The following is a 23,651-nucleotide window of genomic DNA, read 5'->3' as shown; positions in this document are numbered from 1 at the left end:
ACTTTTCTTTATCCTTCAACTAAAATCCTACTAAATTGAAGATGAGTAGTCCACGTAGTCAAATACTCGTATAAGATACTTTATATTTCGAGAATTTTCCAGAAAACCTGCGAGAGTACCTTCACCATTAAAGCAATCATTATAATATTGAAAACTAGTGGTCCTTTTCCATACTATAGGTACAAATAACACACATTCATTTTTCAAATTGTCTGAGTCTGGGTTGTATGTCTGGGTTGAATTGGACAATGATTGTTTTTTTGTAATAAAAATAATATAATTCACGTCATCATAAATTTTAAGCAAATGGATTTCATTAAAATTTAGTATTATGTGAAGCCTATTTTATTTAGTCTTTTTAGGGTTGTTAAAAAACTTAACATCCGTGTACATACTTATAAAGCAAAAAAAGTTGTCTGGCATAAAAAAATATTTCTTCATTCAACGTCCATTACAGTATAAAAACTTATAACTAGTTAAGCGAGTTTTTATAGAATAAAATAAAATGTTACCTATTTCTAAGAACAGAATTGACTATTAGGTAACCAATTTTGAGATGAAACACGTGTTAATGATCTGTTCACCTTCAAAGTAACGCAATTTCGTTTTATTTTATTTTATCATGTGAGATACCTATTACATTGCAATACTCAGGAAATTAGCATGTAACCAATATATTCTGAAGCATCACCAAACTACATAGAAATCTTACTTCACTAGAAAAATAACGCGTCCTCTTTCTATGACATGTGCCAATCATCGTCAACTCATCGAATTTTTATTTTACTGAACAAACCTTCGAGATTTAAAAAAAAGGTATCACTTATAGTTAAAGCAAGTTATAATTTATATTCAATACGCCCATAACTTTTGAAAAATCAGAGGGGCGTGCGTAGTTTCAATCCTAGACCCCCGATAGACAGGCCGAGTTCAACCACTAAGCTAAACGACAAAACTATCGCAATCATAGTGACATGATTACCGTGAATGACCAGAATGAAGTAGGTTGAATGACAAAAAATAGAGCAATTCAAAACACCAAAATCGTCGTGTTGATCTAATGGAGCCTGTGGAACCGTCATCGAATGATCGGAAGTATCAATCAATCAGAGCTAATAGCATTGCTCATTATCGTTCCATTGTTACGCAAACGGTCACCTCTTCTCAAATGATGTGGATTTAGACCGTGACCCACAATAGGTAACCAATTGGAACAAGAACGAGGCTTCATTTGTTTTTGTTTATCAATTTAAATTATTTAGAACAAGATTAATAAAATAAATTACTATGGTTTTGCTTAGTAAACCAAACGTACGATACGATTAGTCGTAAATTTAACTGTTCAACATAGGTATGTTTAAACGTGTATGGAGGGGTAGCTAATTAAAAATATAATTACTTTATTTCAAATCAACTACCTATTACATAATAATAGCATAACTTCTGTATTCGATGATGGATTGACTTGAATAAATTTCGTATTTACAAAATTAGCTTCTTTAACAAATGTTAAGTGAATGAAAATGCTTTCCGCTCATTCGACAAAAAGCATGACGTCGCATTTTGTAAATCACGTTTTAGTGAAATATACAATTATATATTTCTCCTCTAACTCACACTTTAAAACAATAAAATAAGTTCGAAAATTTATTCTTTGCTCTTGAACATTACCAACCGTCTTTAGTTTTTACTTTATTTGTTTCATTGATACGATCAAACGCAATAGAGCATATTGCCTCACTCCACACCTACGCAACGATCATTATTTACATAAACCTGCGGGATTTGGAGCGTGACGTATGAAGCTTTGTGGGTTACCGATCTAACTGAATCACTGGTGAGATATCAATGTTACATTAACATTGTACCTACGATACACAACATATGTACATACAAAAACTACTGATATACTCTTTCCGGACATTTTCAATACTATTATTGGCCAAATACTAAATAACTGTTGGTTCGTGCAAATACTCATAAAAATAATATTGATGAAAATTTAAACTTACACTTCTACTACATAAATATGAATATTCTATAAACTGCTAAGATATAATTTTAAGTTACGTCATTTTAACATAAAAACTTAATGTCAAATAATATAACAAACGCATGTTGCGATCAAATTATTTACGTGTTAAATTATATTTATTCCAATGCACTTTCGACTCTATTACAGAGTGTACAAAGTCTCTTGCAATTTATAAATGTGTACCCAGTAGAGGAGCCTAAAAAGGCTTGAAGCCAACTGCGTATATATTTTTTGACTACCTAAATTATTTAGAAGTGAAGCGAATAAAGGTAAGGAAACCGGAACTGTATAAAATATTACCCAATACGAGTCACATTTAGACAAATCTACATCAGCTAAAAATAAAAGTAGACGATAGCACGTTAGCACGAACTACTTTATGTAAGAGCATCAGCTCCGTATTTCATTATAAAAGTCTTTGTTACTCATCCCTTTATTATGCTTCGTGTAGAGGCAAGAGTCCGTAATGGCCAATAGAGTCGCGGCTGACGCTGTTACAAAAATATTAAACACCCTTACTTTGTCAGTTGTTTTGAAGTAGTATTATTAACATAAAAGGTCCGATTATATAAATCTCTTTAAAATAACATTTGCGGATTAGCCACATGGCGTTAGTTAGTTTCGATTTTCCCACGACGCGAAACTCCTGAGACCTGAAAACCGATCGATTCGTAATAGACACTTAAGTCCCCAAAGGAATTATTCGGCTTAACGAAGTGTTAAATTACTTTAGTAACTAATACTAAGACCCTGACTTAAAACGAGGGGTTGAACTGAAATCAATATACCTTCTTACGTACCTTAACATTGGCATTTTTTCTACGGTGATAGATCGTAGACTTTAGTTGGACTTATAATCTTGTACGAAAACATGCATTCTGTATGCAAACATGCATGCTAAGGCATAAAACGTACATACATAACACGTACGTACATAAGGCATACGTATAAAAATTTCAAGACAAAATTTGACTATACGGGATTTGCAAGAACCTAACATTTTTAAGGAATTTCTCTACAAGATTTTCTTTTCATGTAGGTAATGCTAAGAAACCAAATTATACAGGGTGAATTTTTAAAACGGGCCTTCAGGGCCAAATCCGAAACTATAAGGATTAGCGAAAAATGCTGTAAGGAGTTACGAGGCCGATTTTGATAAAAACTAAAACTGCATCATTAGTTTTTTAAAATATCTTTTTCCTTAGCCGGGAATCGAACGAGTTCATTTTGAAAAAAAATACACCCTCTATATTATTCCACCATCTGATAGTGTCGCTTATAAGGAACAAGTTCTGGGAAGTAATGTTATGTGACAAATTAAAGGAAAAGGAAAATTTTGAAGAAAATACATATTTTTCCATACATTGCCATACTAATCCTTAAGGATTATACATAACAAATGATTTATGTATAATTATTTAGAAACATACGTAAGTCATACCATTGAAGAATTTGTTGGTTAATCAACTAATTATTCGATGTTATAACCGTGACATACGGCTTAGTATGAGAAAGTAATAGTTTGGCAAGTAAATTACCGCCGTTTTTAGGATTTATTTTTAATAAAAATAGATAAGTGATTAAATAGTAAATTTATATTGTTTTATTTTTTATTTTATTTTATGTTTGTTGTTTATAACTATGTTTCAACAGTAAATATGAATTTCTATATCTCTTTGTTTAGTTATTACTCGGATTTGACTCGAAAAAGACATTCTCGCAAATTGTCAATTTTACATCTGTATTAAACGAAACTCTGCACATAGCAAGTTAAAACTATTATAATGGTCCTAAAAGTAACCTTAATTAGGTTGGACATAAAAATATAAATTCTTGAAGAACAAAACGTCCATTTCGAATGATTTGAAACATTGAGTCAAAAAAAATTGTTGATATGCGAAATGTTTAAATTGATGAATGGCGGGAACTTAACTGCCAAATTAATATGAAAAAATATGTATTTTCTTAAAATTGAGGCTGTTCCTTTAGTTTGTCATTTATCATTACTTCCCAGATTTTAATCCTTATAAGCAACACTATCAAATAGTGGAATAATATAGAGAGTGTATTTTTTTTCAAAATGAACTCGTTCGATTCCCGGCTAGGGAAAAAGATATTTTAAAAAACTAATGATGCAGTTTTAGTTTTTATCAAAATCGACCTCGTAACTCCTTTCAGCATTTTTCGCTTATCCTTATAGTTTCGGATTTGGCCCTGAAGGCCCGTTTTAAAAATTCACCCTGTATGTAAAACATTTAATTGTACTGTGTTCCGTAGATTTAATTTTAGAAAAAAGAAACTGTTTCCATTATTCATATTATTGTTGAATGAAAAAAGTCTCAGCAACTCTATTGTTAAGATTAAAAATGGGGAGTCTCTTCGAACTAGTTACTGTCGACGGCCATCGGTGAGAACGGCAGTATTGTTGGTAGGTTTGAGGTACCTGCAATAATTGTATCCATTGTGCGAACTTCTTCTTATTTATTTGCAACTGCATTAGTATTAGATAGTACTAGACAAAATAGTAGCTCATCAAATTTTACTTCTTACGTTAGTATTTGATAATAGCTAAATACAGGTAGCTAAACCAAAGAAACTAGGTAACTAAAGCTAAATAATATTATTTAGCTAGTATTTGATGATTTAGATACCTGATTCATTACAATTATGCTAATGTATAGAGTTAACACTATTCCATTTATTACGAGCTACCTTACAATGTTTTTTTTTTATATTATGCAGGATAAATGTTGTGGAGGTAAAAGGAAATAAAATCCTATATTTTTGACAACCCAGGTATAGATTATATAGTTTTAAAGATTATCAAGAACAGGTAAGCCGGTAAGAACAGGTAAGTCAGTATTATTCTTTTGTTACTTATTTGTAAAGATTATCTTATAACAGAAAATTGCAAAACTCTATCATGTTATATTCGGGACGTGTTAATTAGACTGTAAACTTTTATGTCAACACTTCATTTACCTGCCTACTTAGAAAATTTACTTGCAGAGGAGGCAGATTTAAACAATGGACATGAGAGTTTTTATAGCTAAGCGCAATCACTTCAATGACAGAATTGTGCAAATGTCACGTTTTAGTCACAATGATGATAAAATCAGTTTCTTGAAATAAAATAATTAGGTTGAATAGCGGTTACGATATAACGACATAGATATCTTAAATAGTAGAAAAATATAGTGGTACTGCTCATGTCGTGAAGGTATGCCTACACTGCACACAGTCGTTTGGATTCAAGGAAAAGATTTAAAATAAAAGACACCACAGTGACTTCCTTAGTAAAGTGATATAGGAGTTACGAGAACACTTGAATCACTGTGACGCGTACAGCATTTATGAATACTAATAGCCAGTACAATCATGCATATGTAAAGCTGCCTAAGCTTAATAGTTTAAACACAATGGACGGTCAGAAGTAACGTGAACAATATGAACAATCAACAAATTTTGATCGAATAATTCAAAATTAACCAACCATTTTGAGATCCGCATTTGGTACTTGGGCACGATCCAGCGGCTCGTGCGGCGACGATCCTTGATTCCCCATGATTTCGAATTACGGTCACCTTTGTGTAAACAATTCTCTCACTGCACTCACTTAGCAAAACAATTCTTTCACTTCACTAGAAAACATATCTTGTTTACGAAAGAATACTACGAACATCGGAGTTTAATTCCAACGGTTATTTAACAGCTCCCCGTTCACGTGTGTAACACTTGTTGTCCCATATTAGAGTACGGTCCTCATTTGACAAATACATTCCATCCCTAACAAAATAAGATAATAATTTAGACGAAGTTGAAACACTACAAACATGGCAAAGCTCAGAATAAACAATATAGGTCCGTGGAATGTTGCAACCTTGACGAGTCACGTATAAAAACTAAACTGCTTACTGGTAGGTAGGTACTAATTGAACGATTGATCACTTTGGATAAACTTTTAATAAATTATTTGTAAGACGCTTTTCAGATCACATCAGCACTTGCAACCGCCCATCTAAGATGCGGTAGGCACTAATACGAAATCGTGTGAATTCGTTAACAATAATTTTTAAAACGGGGGTCAACTTTTCCCACAAACGATGAATAAACGCAGAGAGGCGCATTGAACCCGGCACCCGGTTCGCGCGGCGAGGGGGGTAGGTAGGTAGCTGGGAACGACTGCCGATGCCAGCTGAACGTTATTTTTTCCCACAGCATTGTTCTTCGGACCGTAGCGTGTAACGATTACGAAACTAATCCACTTTTAGGTAATTAGCACAAACACTGAAATACTATTGAGATATGATCTCATTTATGACTAGATTGAAGGATAATATTTAGATGTGAAGTTTTATATATGGAGGCGCGCGCGCGCCGCGCGTGATGCGGTCGACTATACTGTCGCACTGACTGTGGGCCGTACGGCATGCGGCGTGCGTGAATCGCACAAACCCTGCGGTGTGGAGTCTCCGTCTCATGCCCCACCCCGCAACCGACCGGTCCTTTGCATTGTCAAGAATGTCAAGATTGACGACCGGTGAGATCATCCTACAGAAACTAGCCTTTAAATTAGGTTCGACGATTTAAATCCACCTAGTCTAAAGCCTTATTAACATATTTAGTCACATACCCTTTATAAACTAATTCTAAGAATTAGTACATAATTTATAGTAATGTCTGACGCATCAAATTATGGGAATATACTTAAATGGACAATACTTATTACAGTACTAATTTATGAAAATTACAGCTAAACAAGCGCTAAAGGAAACAACGACATCGTATAAACAGCATAATCATTACAATAAAGTAACGGAAACAAATAAACTTAACGTATTGAAAATACTAAAATCAAAACCGCCTCTCACAGAGATGAATCATTGAGAATTCACAATTCATTCTGAGCTACACGCTCGCTTGGCACTAAATTCCAAAGGCGCACTACGAAACATGCGCCCACGCAACAGCTGGTGTGGCGCGTGCGAGTGGGACGGACGCAGGTGGAGCTCAGGGCCTACTAACTATGAAATATTGCCATCTCACAGATGCCACATGCCAGATATATGTCTCTAAAGTTTCACTTCCAAATATTTCTTTCAATCCTCAATTTTTCAGATAACGTAATGTAAAACGTAGAATGCAACCGCTGTGCATTGTTCATGTAATTTACTTGTTTTTTTTGTTCCTGAGTCATATCCTGACTCACCTGTATCCGTGATGCTGATCTTTAACCACGGTTTAAGCACGTTTTTCTAACAATAACACTAATAATGCAATAAATCACTCAATATAATGTATATAGTAACTGCATTGTTTATATTTAAAATAAGCGTATAATTGCGTAACAATCGTTCAAACAAAATGGTTAGTGATATAATAATTTAATATGGAACAATAAAAACTACTCATACAGTCAATGCCCTATTGCCATCGTTTAATGGAGTCGTTTTGAAGACCTCGACCCATTTTAATACACAAGTGCCGTTTGGATTTGTAATAGTACTCATTACATGTAGGACACTGACACGGACACACCTCCAGTGCGACAATTGTTACATATTAGCATCTTAATACCAAGGACACTTATGACAAACTGAAAATAATTCACCGGAAACATATCATTATTTACAACCATTGAACTCTTAGCGTACGAGTTCTAATGTATAACGTAAATTCGATAAATATACTAACTTTTATCATTTTTTTTCCGCATTTTGGAATGATCAAAGTAAGTTTTTGTCTGAACAATTATCATGTCTATGCACATGATAATTGTATTTATTTATACATATTTTTAATAGTGTGGAAATCACATACATTCTTCTCTTAATTTAAAATATATAAGTAACGTATTGAGAACACCTCTCCTTCGGGAAGTCGATTAATAAAAATGGTGTCCTACAAGGTAACGTGTTAGGTCCGCTCTTATTAGTTATTATTACTATTGTGACTCTTAAGAGATCCAGATATAGAAAAGGCTCATGTTTAGTATAGATTGGATTCATCGTCAAGTACAAACTTTATGTATAACGATTGCTCATCTTTAACAGTTGAACATTTTGAATATACTTGCAAAAATAATAACTTACGCGAGTAATTTTAATAGTCCTGTTATTAATAAAACATGTGTCTATAGCGAATGTCGCATACAATCATCATAAGAATAGTTAAAACGCTTTGAGCTAACGCTAACGCTTTGAGTTAACGCATAACGCTGCTCTACACGTACTTAATGTTTACGTGCATATAATTAGAATAATGCAACAAACAATATCTGTAGTTCACACTTTACAATTGTACTTTAAACAAAATAATAATAGAAATAGGTACAGAAATAAAATATTTATTTTTTGCATTAACATAAAAATACTCTATTAATATTATTTATTTATAACACTGTACCTAATCTTTTAACCGAATTCTTATTAATCGCTTCGGTATTTTATAAACCTGAATGAACTTGCTATAATTCATAAATCGTGATTTAAGTTTTCGACGATATATTAATGGATGAAACTCTAAACTTTGCCAAAATTCACTTGTATTATACAAAATTTATTTTCATTTTCGACGAAAATCGTAAAAGAAATTGTCCTAATTTAGAAATCACCGTTACACTTAAACTCGAATAGACTCATTATAATACGAAATCGGAAGCTCTTTTAAAACAATAGGAAAACGACGACGAGGACACTGACATTTGTTACGCTTTTAGCAACCATAAAATTACTGCCTTTATGTTTGTCTGCTGCAATTTCCGCCATCAATTCTAGCCTATTCACCGATATACCGTTACTTAGTGCCAGTTTGGTTCAGCGCACGAAACAAAGGTTTATGAGTCAACAGTGACAAATAACTTAATTCAGAACTAAAAGTTCAAGGTTTACTCTTTTTTCTTTTTTTACACAACAGTCCACCTGTTGGTATATGATCACTGTCGCCAGGAACATAAGAACTATTACATAATATGTACAACTGTTAACATAGGCTTAAGAGTTTTTTGTTTTAAACAACATGTGGTCATGGTACAAGCAACTTCCTATAGAGATTTGAAAAGTCTGCAATGCCAACAAAAAAAGTAACTTCCGTAGGTACATGTTTCTCTACAAAAACATTCTTAGGGAAAAAAATAGAGAGAGGCCCTAAGCTATATTTTAATGTCCTGTTTTGACAGTGAAGTGCTGTCCTTAACATTATTTTTGTTATTCAGTAACAATTACAATTATATATTATATGGAAATAGGACGTAATCTTCACCACAACCGTCACACAAACTCTGTATAATTAAAATCTTAGATAAGAAAACTTATAAATACTATTTTACTGCAATTTACAACATTGTTTTAATGAACGTCGCAAACGTCATAGCAATAAAATGTGGAAATTATAAATGGAAATAACCTTCGAACTGATGTTACAAATTTATTATGATCGACAAATCAATAGCATCAGTTGCATACATAAGAATAAATGTAGAAACAGCTAGATCTTTATACGAACAATTTTATTAAAGGATTTTAGATGTAAGTATTTCTTAAAAAATATAGAAGCATCGAGCGATCATGAAGTCTATCTGAAATTTTAAGTTAGAAAGCTTTACATAAGTATTTTCCACAGTCCTTTAAACCAGAACATAGCAGTGCTTAGCTTGGTCCTATCATGCATGAAGGGTCCTATCATGTTTGTACTTTTGTAGCACCACTAAATCAATTCAATCATAAATTCACTATTCAAAGTTGTTATCTAAAGGGTTTGACGAGTATCATCAAGAGAAGACGGAAGACGGGGGTTCGCGCAATTGATGTATCTTCTGTCTATTACTTCCAATATTAGCATATATTAACATTTAAATGAAGTTAAAATAATAAGAACCTTTAAAATATCAATGAATGAACATGATTGTATGAAAAGATTCATATACCGCCATCAACTAAACTTGTTAGCACGTGGTAGATAACAATCGTTATCTCAACTCTAAAATCATTTCCAATCGATGAGATATTATGACAAAAGTGATTCTTTTATCGTAATATCTTTGAAACATTCATCCCCAATCATCGTGATCGACACAATATTGGGATTAGAAAACAAATATGAAAGATTATAAAACTAATATGATGACGAATTATGTCCCTTTTTAAAGCAAATGTGAGAAATTATAGTTTAAACCTGTAAGTAACGTAAATTGAGGAATAATGACATTATTAAATTTAGTTCACGCAGTTAATAACTTTTTAGTAAAAGGTTATCCAAGATCGATATATAGCGCTGAAAAGAAAGCCTTAAGGAATTACCTGAAGTCACTTAGGTAGATTAAAACGATATCCTTAATCCGCACCGGCAGACAGGGGTATGTGTCTGTCTTTGTTTACTGCGCACTATAATCCTGGCATTAACGATGGGTCGCCCTCAAAAGAAGATCACTCTTCAACGTCTATCATCGATAACCGTATATATGGATCAATAATAATTTTATATATTACCCGTTATTAATCATCATTTTATTCAACGTTTTGTAATTCTAGTAAGACGAAATTGTCAAATTTCGTTCTTTGGTAAGCAGAAAATTGGATGGAAAATATTTAATAACCGGGTTAAGTGAATATTTATCATTATCATTTGATAAGAAATTATTAAATTCTGTGGATCTATTAAAAAGTCAATTTAAAATTTGTAGATTTTAACGATTTATGTATTTGCATTGTAGTAAATAATAATAATAATAATACTGCCTGAAGTAAATACAAAATAACATATTTTTCCCTTAAACATATAAATTGAGGTTAATGTTATTGTTTGTACAACCAAAATTAAATTTAGCAATGTTTGAAACAACGGTGATATTCATCAAGTACCAGATTTGTATGTGCAGTTAATTTTTATAACGGCTCCATGCCTATGCCTGGCAAGTTTTTTTAAAACAACTTGACTTCTTGCATACTAAGGTCGCTCATAGACAGATTGTTTGCAGCTATTTATCGTTGTCCATAACATTTTAATCACGTTCTGAATAAAGCGGATGTCAGGAACGTGTGACCAGATTGCCGATGTAGCGCTCAACAGTCTTTGGCAATACCAGTAGCTGCTTACCTTTACGAATGATCGGTTATCTTCTCAGTGATAACAGGAACTATTAGCATAGAATCAACTTTTCTCTACGTTTCGTTTTGTGAAAGAATACTGAGTGTTAACAATTCGTTATCGTTTTAAATTTAAAATAATCAGTGCAAGAAATTGTGAAAGTGACTAATATTGTTTAATTATTTGCGTGGACTTGAATAGCGAAAAAATATTATCGAAAGTACCAGGATAACATAGATCAAAACGGCGCAATTCGGGCAATACGGTGACAAAGCTATGACTGCATGGACAATGTTTAGTTGGAGGAGGCTTTACAGCGGTCGAGGGACGGAAAGCGCGGAGGACTCTCGAGTGGAACTACCAGCAGACACTAAACAGCTGGTGTACAACGTCTACGTTTACTTCTGCAGACGACCGGGAAGAAGTGCGAAGACAGCGCTATCCAAAACAGCTCGCGCCACTATGTTACCAAGAGATATAGTAGCAGATATTATCAGAGACAAATATCGGGACTAAATAACACCGTTGTTTCTAACTACAAAGTTATCTTAAGAGTACGTAATTTTGTCATGTTTATTAAATAAGTAAATTAATTTAACTGACTGAAAGTCACTTTAAGATAAGATGATATTGCTCATAATGTTAAACACTTTATCTTAAAAGAACGATGACGGGCTTTTAGCCATGCAAATGTACATTTAAAGGATAAATCATTTATTTGTTAAAATACTGTTATATATTTTTTTCGTTTATGGCCCAATTTACATTTAAAACAAAAGTTTAAATTATTATATTTTTTAATGTTCCGTATTAAAACTGCGATGGTCCCGGATTCCATTTTCGAAAAGGAACAAATGATCGGTTTATGTTTGTATTTGTATTGTACTAACTAATCTGTATGTGGGAATTACCATGGCTTTATAATCTGATTCCTACCTTTTAATAATGGTTACTTTTATTATAATGTGTATTTAATACCGTGAAAGCTATCAGGTATCATGCCCATAAAAAGAGTAAGAATAGGGTGTAAAATGCCTATTTTAAGCACTGGACCCTCAACATGTGATACAATTTTTATACAAAGGGTCCGTATAATACTTAAGAGCGTCAAAGGGCCTCTTATAATTGTAAATCTCATGTCGACATTAACAAAGATGTAGATTGTTTCATCGTGAAAGTTAAAACAATGGTTGTAGTACTTGGAATTTTTTTCAATTGTTTTCGGTAATAAAAATGGTTGCATTTTTCACACCTGAGTGACAACGATAAGATTTATTATTAACTGATACTGTATATTAACATCTATCGACATTATTTTAATTACATATGTGTGTATATGTATAATTCTTAAAATCCGAAAATGATAAGATTCATTTTAGAATATATTATATTATATTATAATCATTTTGTTATAGAGCTAAGAGGTACAATTCTATACAGACACGAGGTACAATAAATTGTCCCATTTGAAGTAACTGTGTCGGTAATGCACAGAGGTTTCTGATCTCATTTAAAATAAACGTCTAGATTTTATTTGTGTTTTTATTTTTATTCAGTTTACGTAAGCAGTTGAGCAGCATTTAAATTTAGCAAGCACCGACTTCCGCCTTTTGCCTATAATAGAAAAAATACAATATGGATTACGACATACATAAATTTATTGTGTGTTATATGTACATATTATATATAAGTATACCTCTGTACGAGATCGGTATTTTTCCGAGTATGTCACTTTCAGCTCTATATTATCATTTTAAATTGCCGAAAGATAAATAATAAGTATTAAATAAACATGTCTTAAATATTTATTTAAGTTATCGTAGTGCATGATTACTTGGAAAAAATTGAATCTTGACATGAAAGACGGTCATGGCAAGGTAAAACCTGGACAGGATCAGTATCGTGGTAGCAAGAGTCTAGTTTGCTGATTATCGTCATGTTATCAGTAAATATGAAACAGATGGCTGCTGGCTAAATTAATACGTATATAGATACTTACATTCAGTCAAATCGACGTCATTACTTGCGCATACTCTCAATAATATCCACTATAAATTATTACACGTATCCAGCATCCGAGCGTAAACTATGTTGTCAGTTACAACATAAAATTCTTGTCTCGGCGATTTCTAACACTGCAAGTCCGCACTAACACATTCGCAAGATCTAGGAATAATTCAGTAGTGGCGGATGCCAAGAGCGAAGACGTAAGAAAACGCCCTAAACATCTACACGCCACTAATTACTATACTGCACTGACTATTTCAGGCGTGCGAACACGTGAATTACCAGCACACTCTGATTCACACGGAACAATTCGAGTTGAACGTTTCGACACCTTAGGTACTATTGAAGGTTAAATACTTTTTGCTAGCTGCTTCTTGGAGCGATTGCGTTCAGCGGATCTCCATCTCCTCGAAGATTGCATTGCAAAACCTTTTCAATTGTATTTTCTAAAACATAATAAAACACTATTTTATGAATGTTCTCAAATAAAATAAACATTTTACACGGCATTGAAAGTCAAGCGGTTATAATTAATTATTGCCATTTGTAATTAAACGTTTTCACTGTGACGAAAGTCAGAACGAATGGAACTATTGTGGCATAATTGTTTTTTATCAGCTTCAGGGTTTCCTTTAAGTATGTTAACGAGATAGGAAATGATAAAGGTAAATTGAGTTCAATCGGATTTCTACAGCTGCGAAAATGCAATCTACGTACCTATTTCTGCATAAGAGCAATGTCTGCGCTGTTGTGTAGAGGTTTTCAGAATGTAAATATTAGTTACTAAGTCATCGCGCGTAGCAGTAACGCTTGTAATTTTATGAATTTGTGACATAGCCGATGTAAGATAGGTAAAATAAGGATTGTCAAGCCTCCTTGTACAGAAACTTAACATCGGTAACTTAAACTTTATTCCCATTTGCTATAGATCTGATACAACATGAAACCGTTTTATATGTCATAATCGATATTATAAGTCGCATTAAATATAACCGGTACCTACTTGTGTAAGACCTCGTATGTTCTAGAAAGTTTAGGCCACATTACAAGGCGTAATTTATCTAGAGGCAGACATTAGATCGACTTACGACCGCAGTTGCTAGGCAACCACGTCTCGAGAGAGATGAAAATGCTACGTGAGCACTCATATATTTTCTTCGGTTAGTTAAACCTGACACCGTAGATTTAAATAGTGAGCTGTTGAAAAATAACGAAAAAGATGCTACAGAAATGTAACAATGGATTTAATTCGTATCGATGCATTCGTCTGAATTTATCCATTTCTGCATTTTGGCTAATCGTCCAAACGTTAAGCTGTATGACGGAAACTGGTCGATGATGATGATAATGATGATGTCTTGAATGTGGTTAGCAAAATCAATCGTAAAATGCCAACGAAATCCCATAACATACATACAAATAAGGATTCTGCGAAAGGGATATGGAATGAACTTCTCTGAAGGTTACCATTCAACTTGTTGACATTTGCGCCGATAGCTAGGGACCACTTTTTGTATACATTTATCGTTTTAATAGTTATTGGCTTCTGATAACTAAATGATTTTGTATCAAAACATTCCATATCAAATTATTACCCACCATAACATTACGATAGTAATTAGAAACGAAATTAAAAACTTCAACAATAGATATGATACCGTTTATCAAAACTGTTATCAGTGGTGATTTTACTTGACCAGTTTTGATAATATTAGTCATTGAATTACTTATCAATAGATCGCATGAAATAAAAATTTAGGCGTATTTTTACCACGCTTTCATTAGTTTGACCTGTATGTATCTATGTATGTATGCATGTATCGGAATCTTTGAACACGATTTTTACCCACTTTGAACGGTACGATTAATTTAAAATTTTGAACAATTATTAAGAACCGATGACAATACACGATTCAAATAATGTTATCCCGTTTACCTCATCAGGATCGTTAGGATTCAGGATTACCGATTTTCCTTGTACGATTTTAACGTGGTGTTTAGTTTTTAAACTATAATTATTTATTATACGATCGGATATTTGTTTCATTTTTAGATTTACGATTCATTTAGAAACGCACATTCATATACGTAATTAGATGTACTATTTGTATGGGGAGTTCATGTTGTTTGTTTACATACTTAATTTTAGTTGCCTTAACCGCGACATGCATTTCTTTACGCATTTTTATAGTACGACACCTTTCGAATGATAGACCTAATTATTAGTCCATTCTTATATGACATAAATATTATTGTTTAATATGAAAACAAAGATTTCATGTCGAATAGACACAAGAACAGGCAGTATTTTCAAAATCAATAGCTTAAATTCCTTAGCTTAAATAACTCCGGCGATTACCAAACGAAATATTCCATTTTAATGATCATGAAGATTACGATTTCTGTAAAATTTTTAGGATCATCAAATTATATCAAAATAGCTATTACGCGGCCGCATTATATCTGCTATTTATCTTTAACAAATAGATGATAACGTGACGATGTGAGGAGCAAACAAGTGTCGCCAGCCATGTTTGGTTTGATATTTCTGAAGCTACTTTACTCGTTCAGAATGTGGTCCTCAACGAATCCTTTGTTCGTTTTAAATAACTTTTAAATAATAGGTATTAAGCCTTGCGTTTCACATTAGAAGCAAAATTAAGTCTAAAATGAATGAAAGTTGAACGGCCCGAGTATGATTTCAAAACGAACAATAAAAACAAGTTTTTTGTCTTTCAGTCGGTACGGGCTTATCTAGGAAACGGTTGAACCGGTTTTGACTGAACTTTCACAGAAAGATAAAAGACAGCAGAAAACCTAAGTATTAAACAATTAGGGTACCTGCGTCAAAGTTATAAAATAGTTCAAGGGAACGCGGAACCGCAAGCGGATACTCGCATATAATGTGTTTTTGTTAAATTAAAATTAATACATAAAATTTAAAATATCATTCACTGTTTTTGTACCATGTGCATCATATATGGTTTTCCTTACATGTATCACATTGATAATCATATACAAATATCTGCCTTAGTCATTTATTCACATTTAATTTTTTTATTCAATTTCTAGTATTATTTACCAACTTCGTTTTCAGTAGAAAATGAAATTTATACTTAAGAGTTAATGTTTAATAACGTTAATGCTTACTTATTAAAATTTTATGACCCTTCTCCCGAACACGGCACAATATTCGGTACTCACCACACTGATACATTAAAATATATTTGTGCCCTGAATTTGTCATGGTCACGGCTCTCTCCATTATAAGTTCGTTACATCGCTCTCCATGATATGCGGTCAGTTCAGCCGGTTATAAAAAATGCGTCTACTGGCCCGTGAGTCATTGAAGAAAATCGACGAGTTATCTATGACGAAGGGAATAGATATTTGGTTTGTACGAGGTTAATTCAAAATGCTTCTTCGGAAATTCCAGGGACCGGTCAGAAAGTTACTACCGAATGAGTAAATCGGGACTAGTAATTGATCTAAAATTTTCATAAAATGTAATTTATTTCTTTCATATGGTACAATTTTACAGTACCGTTTCATCACGAACTCACGAAGAAAATTTAGAATCATTTGACGTCTTGCTCGTCTTGAAATAAAGATTTGAAATGAGACGTTTAATATTTACGTAGCCAAAAGAGGCAGTGATGGCTTTCAACCAACACAACACGTCATTAACATACCCTTACGTGAATGGCTCTTGGCAAATTGGCTTGAACGAATGAAACTGAGAGCATTCAATATTTATAGATAGTATTTTTAGAAGTCAACGAATCAAATTAGTTCATTGATAAGTATAGCTACAAATATCTGCATTAAAAATATTAAAATCACGTATTTGTACCGATGTGAACAATTTATTATTATTGATTTGTTTCTCGCATTTACAGGTTACAGGAAAAAGGTCAATAAAATAACGAGTTATTTGGAGTTAGAATTATTAAGATGATAATAATATGTAAATGGTAGTCAAATACAAGTTTGCTAATGACGTCTTTTATCGAACATTGCTGAATAAAGGCGCATGTTGGCGCGATTCCAAATAATGATCAAAAAAATCTCTTCAACATTTGCAATGATTAGTCTTGGAGCGATTTCGTATCGGAACAAGTGAAGTTTATGAATCTATTATTAATCATTATTACAATTACAATACAGTAGCAACGGCGCCGGAAGGTCATCGGAGTTACTTGGCGGCAGCCTTCACGCTAGAGCCGGCGGAGGCGGTGGCGCCAGATGTTTGTTTCTCAACCAATCACTACTTATGTTTCAAAAGAATAAAGAAAAACTAAACTAAAACTAACTAACTAACTAAACATCTCTACTGCTCCTAGTAGGAGTAAGGAGCTTACTAGTACTTACAATGTGAACCAAGTGTGAATAGAAAGTTTGTCTTCGCAGTAATTCTTAGTTCCTACCTACAACTTGCACCCACAACTTGTTAAAAGTGATTCATATGTTATGAATCACAGTGAAGCATACTTTCTACTACATCGCGATGAGATGAGAAAAATCTAAGCACAGACTAAAGCTTTCGCTATTATATTTTTGTACACCTAAATGGTTTACTAATACTTTCTTATTTTTAACTTGAGTTAGATTTCATTAAAATGTGAAGATATCTGTCATTATTTTATATTTATAATTTTGTTGAATTAATTTGATAGCCTTTTTTGAACTTTTTAGATGTAAGAAAATGTTAATTGTGATAGATATATCATTTAAATGTAATCAATGTATATTGCTATTAACAAAATACCTTCGAAAGTAATTGTAGTATTGATATTAAAAAAAAATTTATGCTGAATTATAACTGTTGACATAAAAACACATTTATGAAACAATACTATACAATTATGAAAATCAATTGTATAATTAACATGTTATACAATTGATAACATATTACTCATTTAATATGCACGAAACTTGAGTGACAATAATGTCTAAGATTAGTATTTACATAACAGACCTATGAATAATACTGATGCATGATTAGCAAGCCTACTACAGTAGAACATTTATAAGGCCATGAAAACTTAATCAGTTAATCAACATATAGGTCAATTGACCCAGGTGTCCATTGTGTTTAAATATGTAATTCCAATTTGGATAATAATATACGGATGTTTTTAACTAGGCCTAAAATATAACCATATAATAAATTTACGAAGTAATAAATAATATATTTTTACTGTTTCGGTTTTTATACAGCATTGTTTTAATTAGTAATATTGGGTTACATAGCGTTGAGGAAAATTATAATCACATGCGGTTTATTAAGGATAATTTGAGGTCTACTAAAATAAATAAGTGACTGCAGTTATTTTTATTCCCTTTATAAATATGACACAACTTCTTGGTAATAAGTTAGGAATTTGTATTACATTGTTTTTCAAATAAATAAATAGTAAATTTATTGTACTCATTGATACACAAATGAAATTGATTTTATTTAAAACATTTACTAAATTACACACACACATCTGCGTAATATAGAGTCAAGATAATAAAATTTAATTCTATTTTTGTTACATTATATAGTTAAATTATATTTATAAACATTTATTTTACTTAGATCACTTTAACTAAGTCACCTTGCTTTCTAAATACGAAGAATTTTTTATATGATATAAAAATACACAGAGAGCTTTTAAGCATTTTAAGAACTTTACTTTCTTATTTAAAAATAGTGAATTTTAGTGAAACAGCTCTTTGTAAGCTTAAAAACAATGTTAAATGTTGTATTGATTGCCAATATCAACATTTTCTTTGATAAATTACAAAAAAAAAACACAATTGCGACTACTTAATGATCAAATAAATAATAAGCGCAAAATAATTTAAAGTTGTAGATTTGCTTTCGTACTGACCTGTCATAAAACGCTGGTGAAGGTAATATTCCTACAGCACAAATCGTGGCTGTTTTAACTTTCTGTATCGAGGTGAGAACACTGAGAACTAGATAAGCCCAGACAAGAATTTATAAAAATATATACACTAAACGTTCTCTTCTATGGTAACTGTTACACCCATATAAACTACAATCCATGAATCTACGTACAAAATATTAACACAAACAATTCACGTAAAATGATCGAAAATATTAAAGTAAAAACTGGGACTCCGATAAAAGCTATGTTGAAAAGTTGCTTGCTATTGCTGCTGAAAAATGTACCATATAGAATGAAATGTCAAAGTGACAAACACTAGCCGATTTCCAGATTCCTCGTAAAGTTTCCTGTTCAATATTCATATTGTGCTCTGCCTCCTTAATATACATTTACTGTATCAAAAATAAATTATACATCATTTCTTACTTGTAAGTTATATTTAGCTACATATGTTACGTTAATTGGGTACTTGACAGTTATAACAATAAAATATGAAATATGTTGGATATGATAGCTTATAAGTAAACATAAATTATGCAGTATTTCGTTTATTTTTTAATACATTCTAAGTATTTTAATTTTTAAAAAGAAATTTTCGATTTTTTATCTGTGGATTTTAAATCCCAAAACGGCGACAGTGCTGCCTCAAATGTCATGTGACGTCACTACATCGAAACCAAACAAGACAAATAATAATTAAATCGTTTGCTGTTAGAGTTGGTTGAATTTATAATATGTTGTGAACCGAAATGAAGCCATACTATATTAAAGCTGATAGCGTGAACCTGCTTAAAGAATCTCCATATATGCAGTGCAATAAATCAAAATGGATACAAAAACTTCCGTGAGATAACCTATGGAAATATCAAATAAACAACGTAAGTAAAACATTCTTTATATTTACATTTAATCATATCGGACAATTAAAACATTTCTTAACTGACTTCAGACAGAAGAAAGGTTGTCTTCAAGTGATTATTAAGATTTTTTTAAATATACTTATATTCTTATGTGAACTGTTTTAAGGTTATTAATTGGTTATATTTATATTTACAGATCTTCCCGACAATCGTATAGTGACGACGTTATAGAGTATGTGCAGTTTAAGAGGAAGGCAAGTTCGTGTTTCATGAAAAGTAAAAGTTGTCCTGAACACAAGGTACATCAATGAAAATGAAAATTTGATGACTGTCCTGCCTAGAAGAAGTGAGGAGCCAAAAGTTTCGAAAGTGGGCACCAGTCTGAAATACATAAAGTAAAGTACACGGGAAATAGTACTTCTTTACTTGCATAACCTACCCAACAAGATGAAGGAAGAAAAGTGACCATACAGTTCCTATTATTGCATTGCAATTTAATTCTGAAAATGACAGTGATAAAAATATATATCCATTTGTTACGGAAAATAATTTTAGTAATAAGAAAAGCAGACACGCAAGCAGCACAAAAATTTAGCTTAGGTGATCTGTAGTAATTATTGTAACTGTAACATATACAAAAGTTCTACTGTGTGTACTCACTAATAGAACCATATAAACCAAATAAACAAAGAAATCGGTTAATAAAAGACTAATATTAGCAAATCATGTATTTTTAATTATACAGTCTTGTAACTTAATCAGTGCACATGCACCATCAATAATAACACAGTCATGAAATATTTTAATTGTGTCCTATTAATTACAGAATGGGCCCTTAAAATAGAATTCTCATAGACGTCTTATAATTCTATTCTTATCATAGACATATATATAATATATTAAATATATGAATACTTCCACTTGCTGTTTTGTTTTGATTACGTCCCGTTCCAATGATTTGGAATTGACGAATCACTCGAGAGTTACTAAATTTATTCCTTTTTTTCAATAATACTTCTCTTACATAGATAGTATAAAATGTCATTGCTTGCAAACAGAGGATTTAAACATATAAGAATCTGCAAGTTCTTTAAGGTTTATGAGATTTGTGTTTAGGAACTTGTATAAGCAAATTTGTTAGGATATTTAGCGATCGTATGAACACATCGTCACTGCACACGCCTTGTAATTTGACATTCTTGCAATTGTACTAATAAAAGTTAAATAATTCCCAAGATTTCCCCTGAAGTATGTGTAGCGTCGAAGTTTATTTCTATATTTTCAATGTGTTGACGTCACGCTACGAAATGACACTTGACCGCCTGTTTTGGCGTAACGTTCCGTTTACCGTAATAAAAATATGTTTTTTATTAATAAATAGCCCTTTTTTCGAAAAAATGATCAATGAAAGGCATATATAATACGTATATGAATTCATTAAAACAGTTTCCCAAAAAGTGTCAAGTAGCCAATTTATGTAAGTAAATAAGTAAGTGTATATATGTAAATAATATTCTTGAATAGAAGCATATCAAAATTAAGTCATCCTATTTTATTATCAGCTATAAATGTCGCAATAATTACATTTATATTACAATAATTTTATGCTTGCAAAAAGTATAGTAACCTATCTTCCTGGCTCCTTCATAAATAATATTTTTTTCTCAATATATTTTAAGTTTTTTATTTGTAAATTAGTCACTCATTTTTCGTTTCATTTCATCATTGAATAGTACGTAAGGCCTGTGCCAGACATAAACAAATATTTGAACAAAGACTTTGCTCACACATTTGTACACTTATTTGTTTAAATTTTTTAACCTGTTACTCATGTCATGGTCTCTTAACAACTGGACTTTGCCCATGTGCAGCAGGCTCCTCATATATTTGAACTTTGATCGCTTTTTTGTACGCTCGAAAAACCGACACCAAATGGCAAAGTGAAAATATTTGAAGCAAGCTTTGAACAAATACTCATATACCCGTGCTTCACTGTGTTTAAATGTTTGTGCTATGTCTGGTATGGGCCTAAAGTATATCTCGTCTTGTCTAGTAAAGTAAAGGGATATTTTTTCCCATATAGGGTAATATACTCTTTGGATAACACCTTATAAAACACAAGGGGGGGACTCATCTCTTGAATCATTTTCAGTAGACACTTAAAATTTTCTGAAAAAACTAAAACGGAAAAAAATAAAAGTGATTAAAACCGTATTTACTGTTGAAGTTTGAAGTATAAAAGAAAGACAACTTAAAATTTTACAATGTATCTATTTATTTTATATCTACTGAGACTTTAAATATAATAATATTATAATTAAAGTCACTTCATGGAAAAATCTGTAGTATGGTGTTAGCTTTATGTAATGATTTAAGAAGTCATATAGGTCTGCGACACATTGTTGTTAAGACTAAGACAATTTATTGTATTTTTTATTCCCTTATCCCTTTTATTGGAAATTTCTTTAATCCTATTTTATTATTACTGTCATAATATTTTATTCGAAGTAATTAAAAGATTTATCGTACAGGTATGACAACATTTAACATGATAATTTAATTTGACATATCGTACGTGTTCAACCTTCCTAATATTATAACCAAATAAAATAGCAGTTTTTGTACAATAAGAATAAACGAAAAAAAATAAATTCTTCAGATATCTGAAGTAATTAATCGTATAACAATATTTGAATTTAAAATAAATAAATATCCTCAAACTTAAAATTACTATCTAAGAATGGATACAGTTGTGAAGAGTATGTTAGAAGAGGATGAGGATGAGAAGAAGGTAAATAACAAAACTAAATAAAAATATTATGAATGAATATTCAATTAATTAGAATTTTAAATTAAAAATCTTTAAAATCCTGATACAACATAATTTAATTACAAAAAAGGAAAGTCTTATACTTATAGAGTTCATTATAAAAATGTAAACAATACAATCTTTATCTTTTAAAATGTAACAAATTTCGGTTATATAACATTAGTACTTATTCAATTAAATTGTTAATATATTATCATTAATTAAAGTAATGAAATGTGCCGTCAGTTTAATATTTTCCTTTAGTGTACTATAGGTACTATGAGAAGATAAAATGACAACATATAATTACCATTGATACTGGTATTATTTTATGTATTAAAGAGTATATTATTATGATATGAAATAATAATTACACAATTATTTCTTTGTTTCCAGGGTCTTGTAATTTTTGGTCGAGATGTGTCTAAAATACCATGTTTCCGGGAAAGTTTTCTATATGGAGTAGCATCAGGAGTTGGCTGTGGTCTTGCATCATTTATAAAGACATCTAAGCCAATGTTATCTCAACACGTTGGAATGGGAACCTTCGCTATTACGACTTTGCTTTACTGGTCATACTGCAGGGTTCAGTGGTCGAGACAGAGATTTGACGCTCAGTTAATGCAAGAGGCATTGAAAGATAAGATAAGATACGAAGGCACAGCAGTTGAAAAAGAATTAGAAGAACGGGGTGTATTAAAGTCTGCTTGAATCAACTCCTTCGTGTAATTACAATTTAACGCAACAATATAACCAATTGGCTTTTAGTATTTATTTGCCAGTTAAAATTTGTGAAACACGTACCTACCTATATGATAGATTTTGTATAATATGTAAACTATGTAGTTTTGTTAAGAAATAAATTGGTGTAAATATTTTTTTTTGATTTGATATCCTTCTAAGGTTGCAAAAATCTCATTTGCATTTAACAGCAACCAATTTGTTTTTCAACTATA

The 23,651-nt window shown here is 31.8% G+C and overlaps 2 protein-coding genes across 4 annotated transcripts in view; one reads left to right on the top strand and one right to left on the bottom strand.

Annotated features, from left to right (window-relative positions):
• The window catches only part of numb (NUMB endocytic adaptor protein), a 36,004-nt gene extending 16,676 nt beyond the window's left edge, over positions 1 to 19,328 (bottom strand). The window contains exon 1 of one of the 3 annotated variants that reach the window (XM_073083169.1): positions 19,006 to 19,328. Coding sequence is in view for 1 of the 3 variants with exons in the window: in XM_073083168.1 (XP_072939269.1) it covers positions 5,529 to 5,600 (72 nt within the window). In the remaining 2 variants the exon portion in view is untranslated. Of the gene's footprint in view, positions 1 to 5,528; positions 6,475 to 13,118; positions 13,385 to 19,005 lie in introns of those variants that run through there. The other 2 variants (XM_073083170.1, XM_073083168.1) reach the window with 2 other exon arrangements.
• Positions 19,329 to 22,467: 3,139 nt separating this feature from the next.
• Positions 22,468 to 23,574, top strand: l(3)87Df (cytochrome c oxidase assembly factor COX20 lethal (3) 87Df). The gene is made up of 2 exons (XM_073083171.1): positions 22,468 to 22,677; positions 23,092 to 23,574. The coding sequence occupies exons 1-2, from the start codon at positions 22,627 to 22,629 to the stop codon at positions 23,404 to 23,406; spliced, it is 366 nt and encodes a 121-aa protein (XP_072939272.1). The 5' UTR covers positions 22,468 to 22,626; the 3' UTR covers positions 23,407 to 23,574.
• The last annotated feature ends 77 nt before the right edge of the window (positions 23,575 to 23,651 follow it).

The sequence above is a fragment of the Epargyreus clarus genome, unplaced genomic scaffold, assembly GCF_041222505.1.
Source record: "Epargyreus clarus isolate Ecla_fem2 unplaced genomic scaffold, WU_Ecla_fem_2.2 ptg000018l, whole genome shotgun sequence".
NCBI classification, from domain to species: Eukaryota; Metazoa; Arthropoda; class Insecta; order Lepidoptera; family Hesperiidae; genus Epargyreus; species Epargyreus clarus.
The sequence above is the reverse complement of the archived record's forward strand: the minus strand, read 5'-3'. Positions and strand labels throughout refer to the sequence as shown.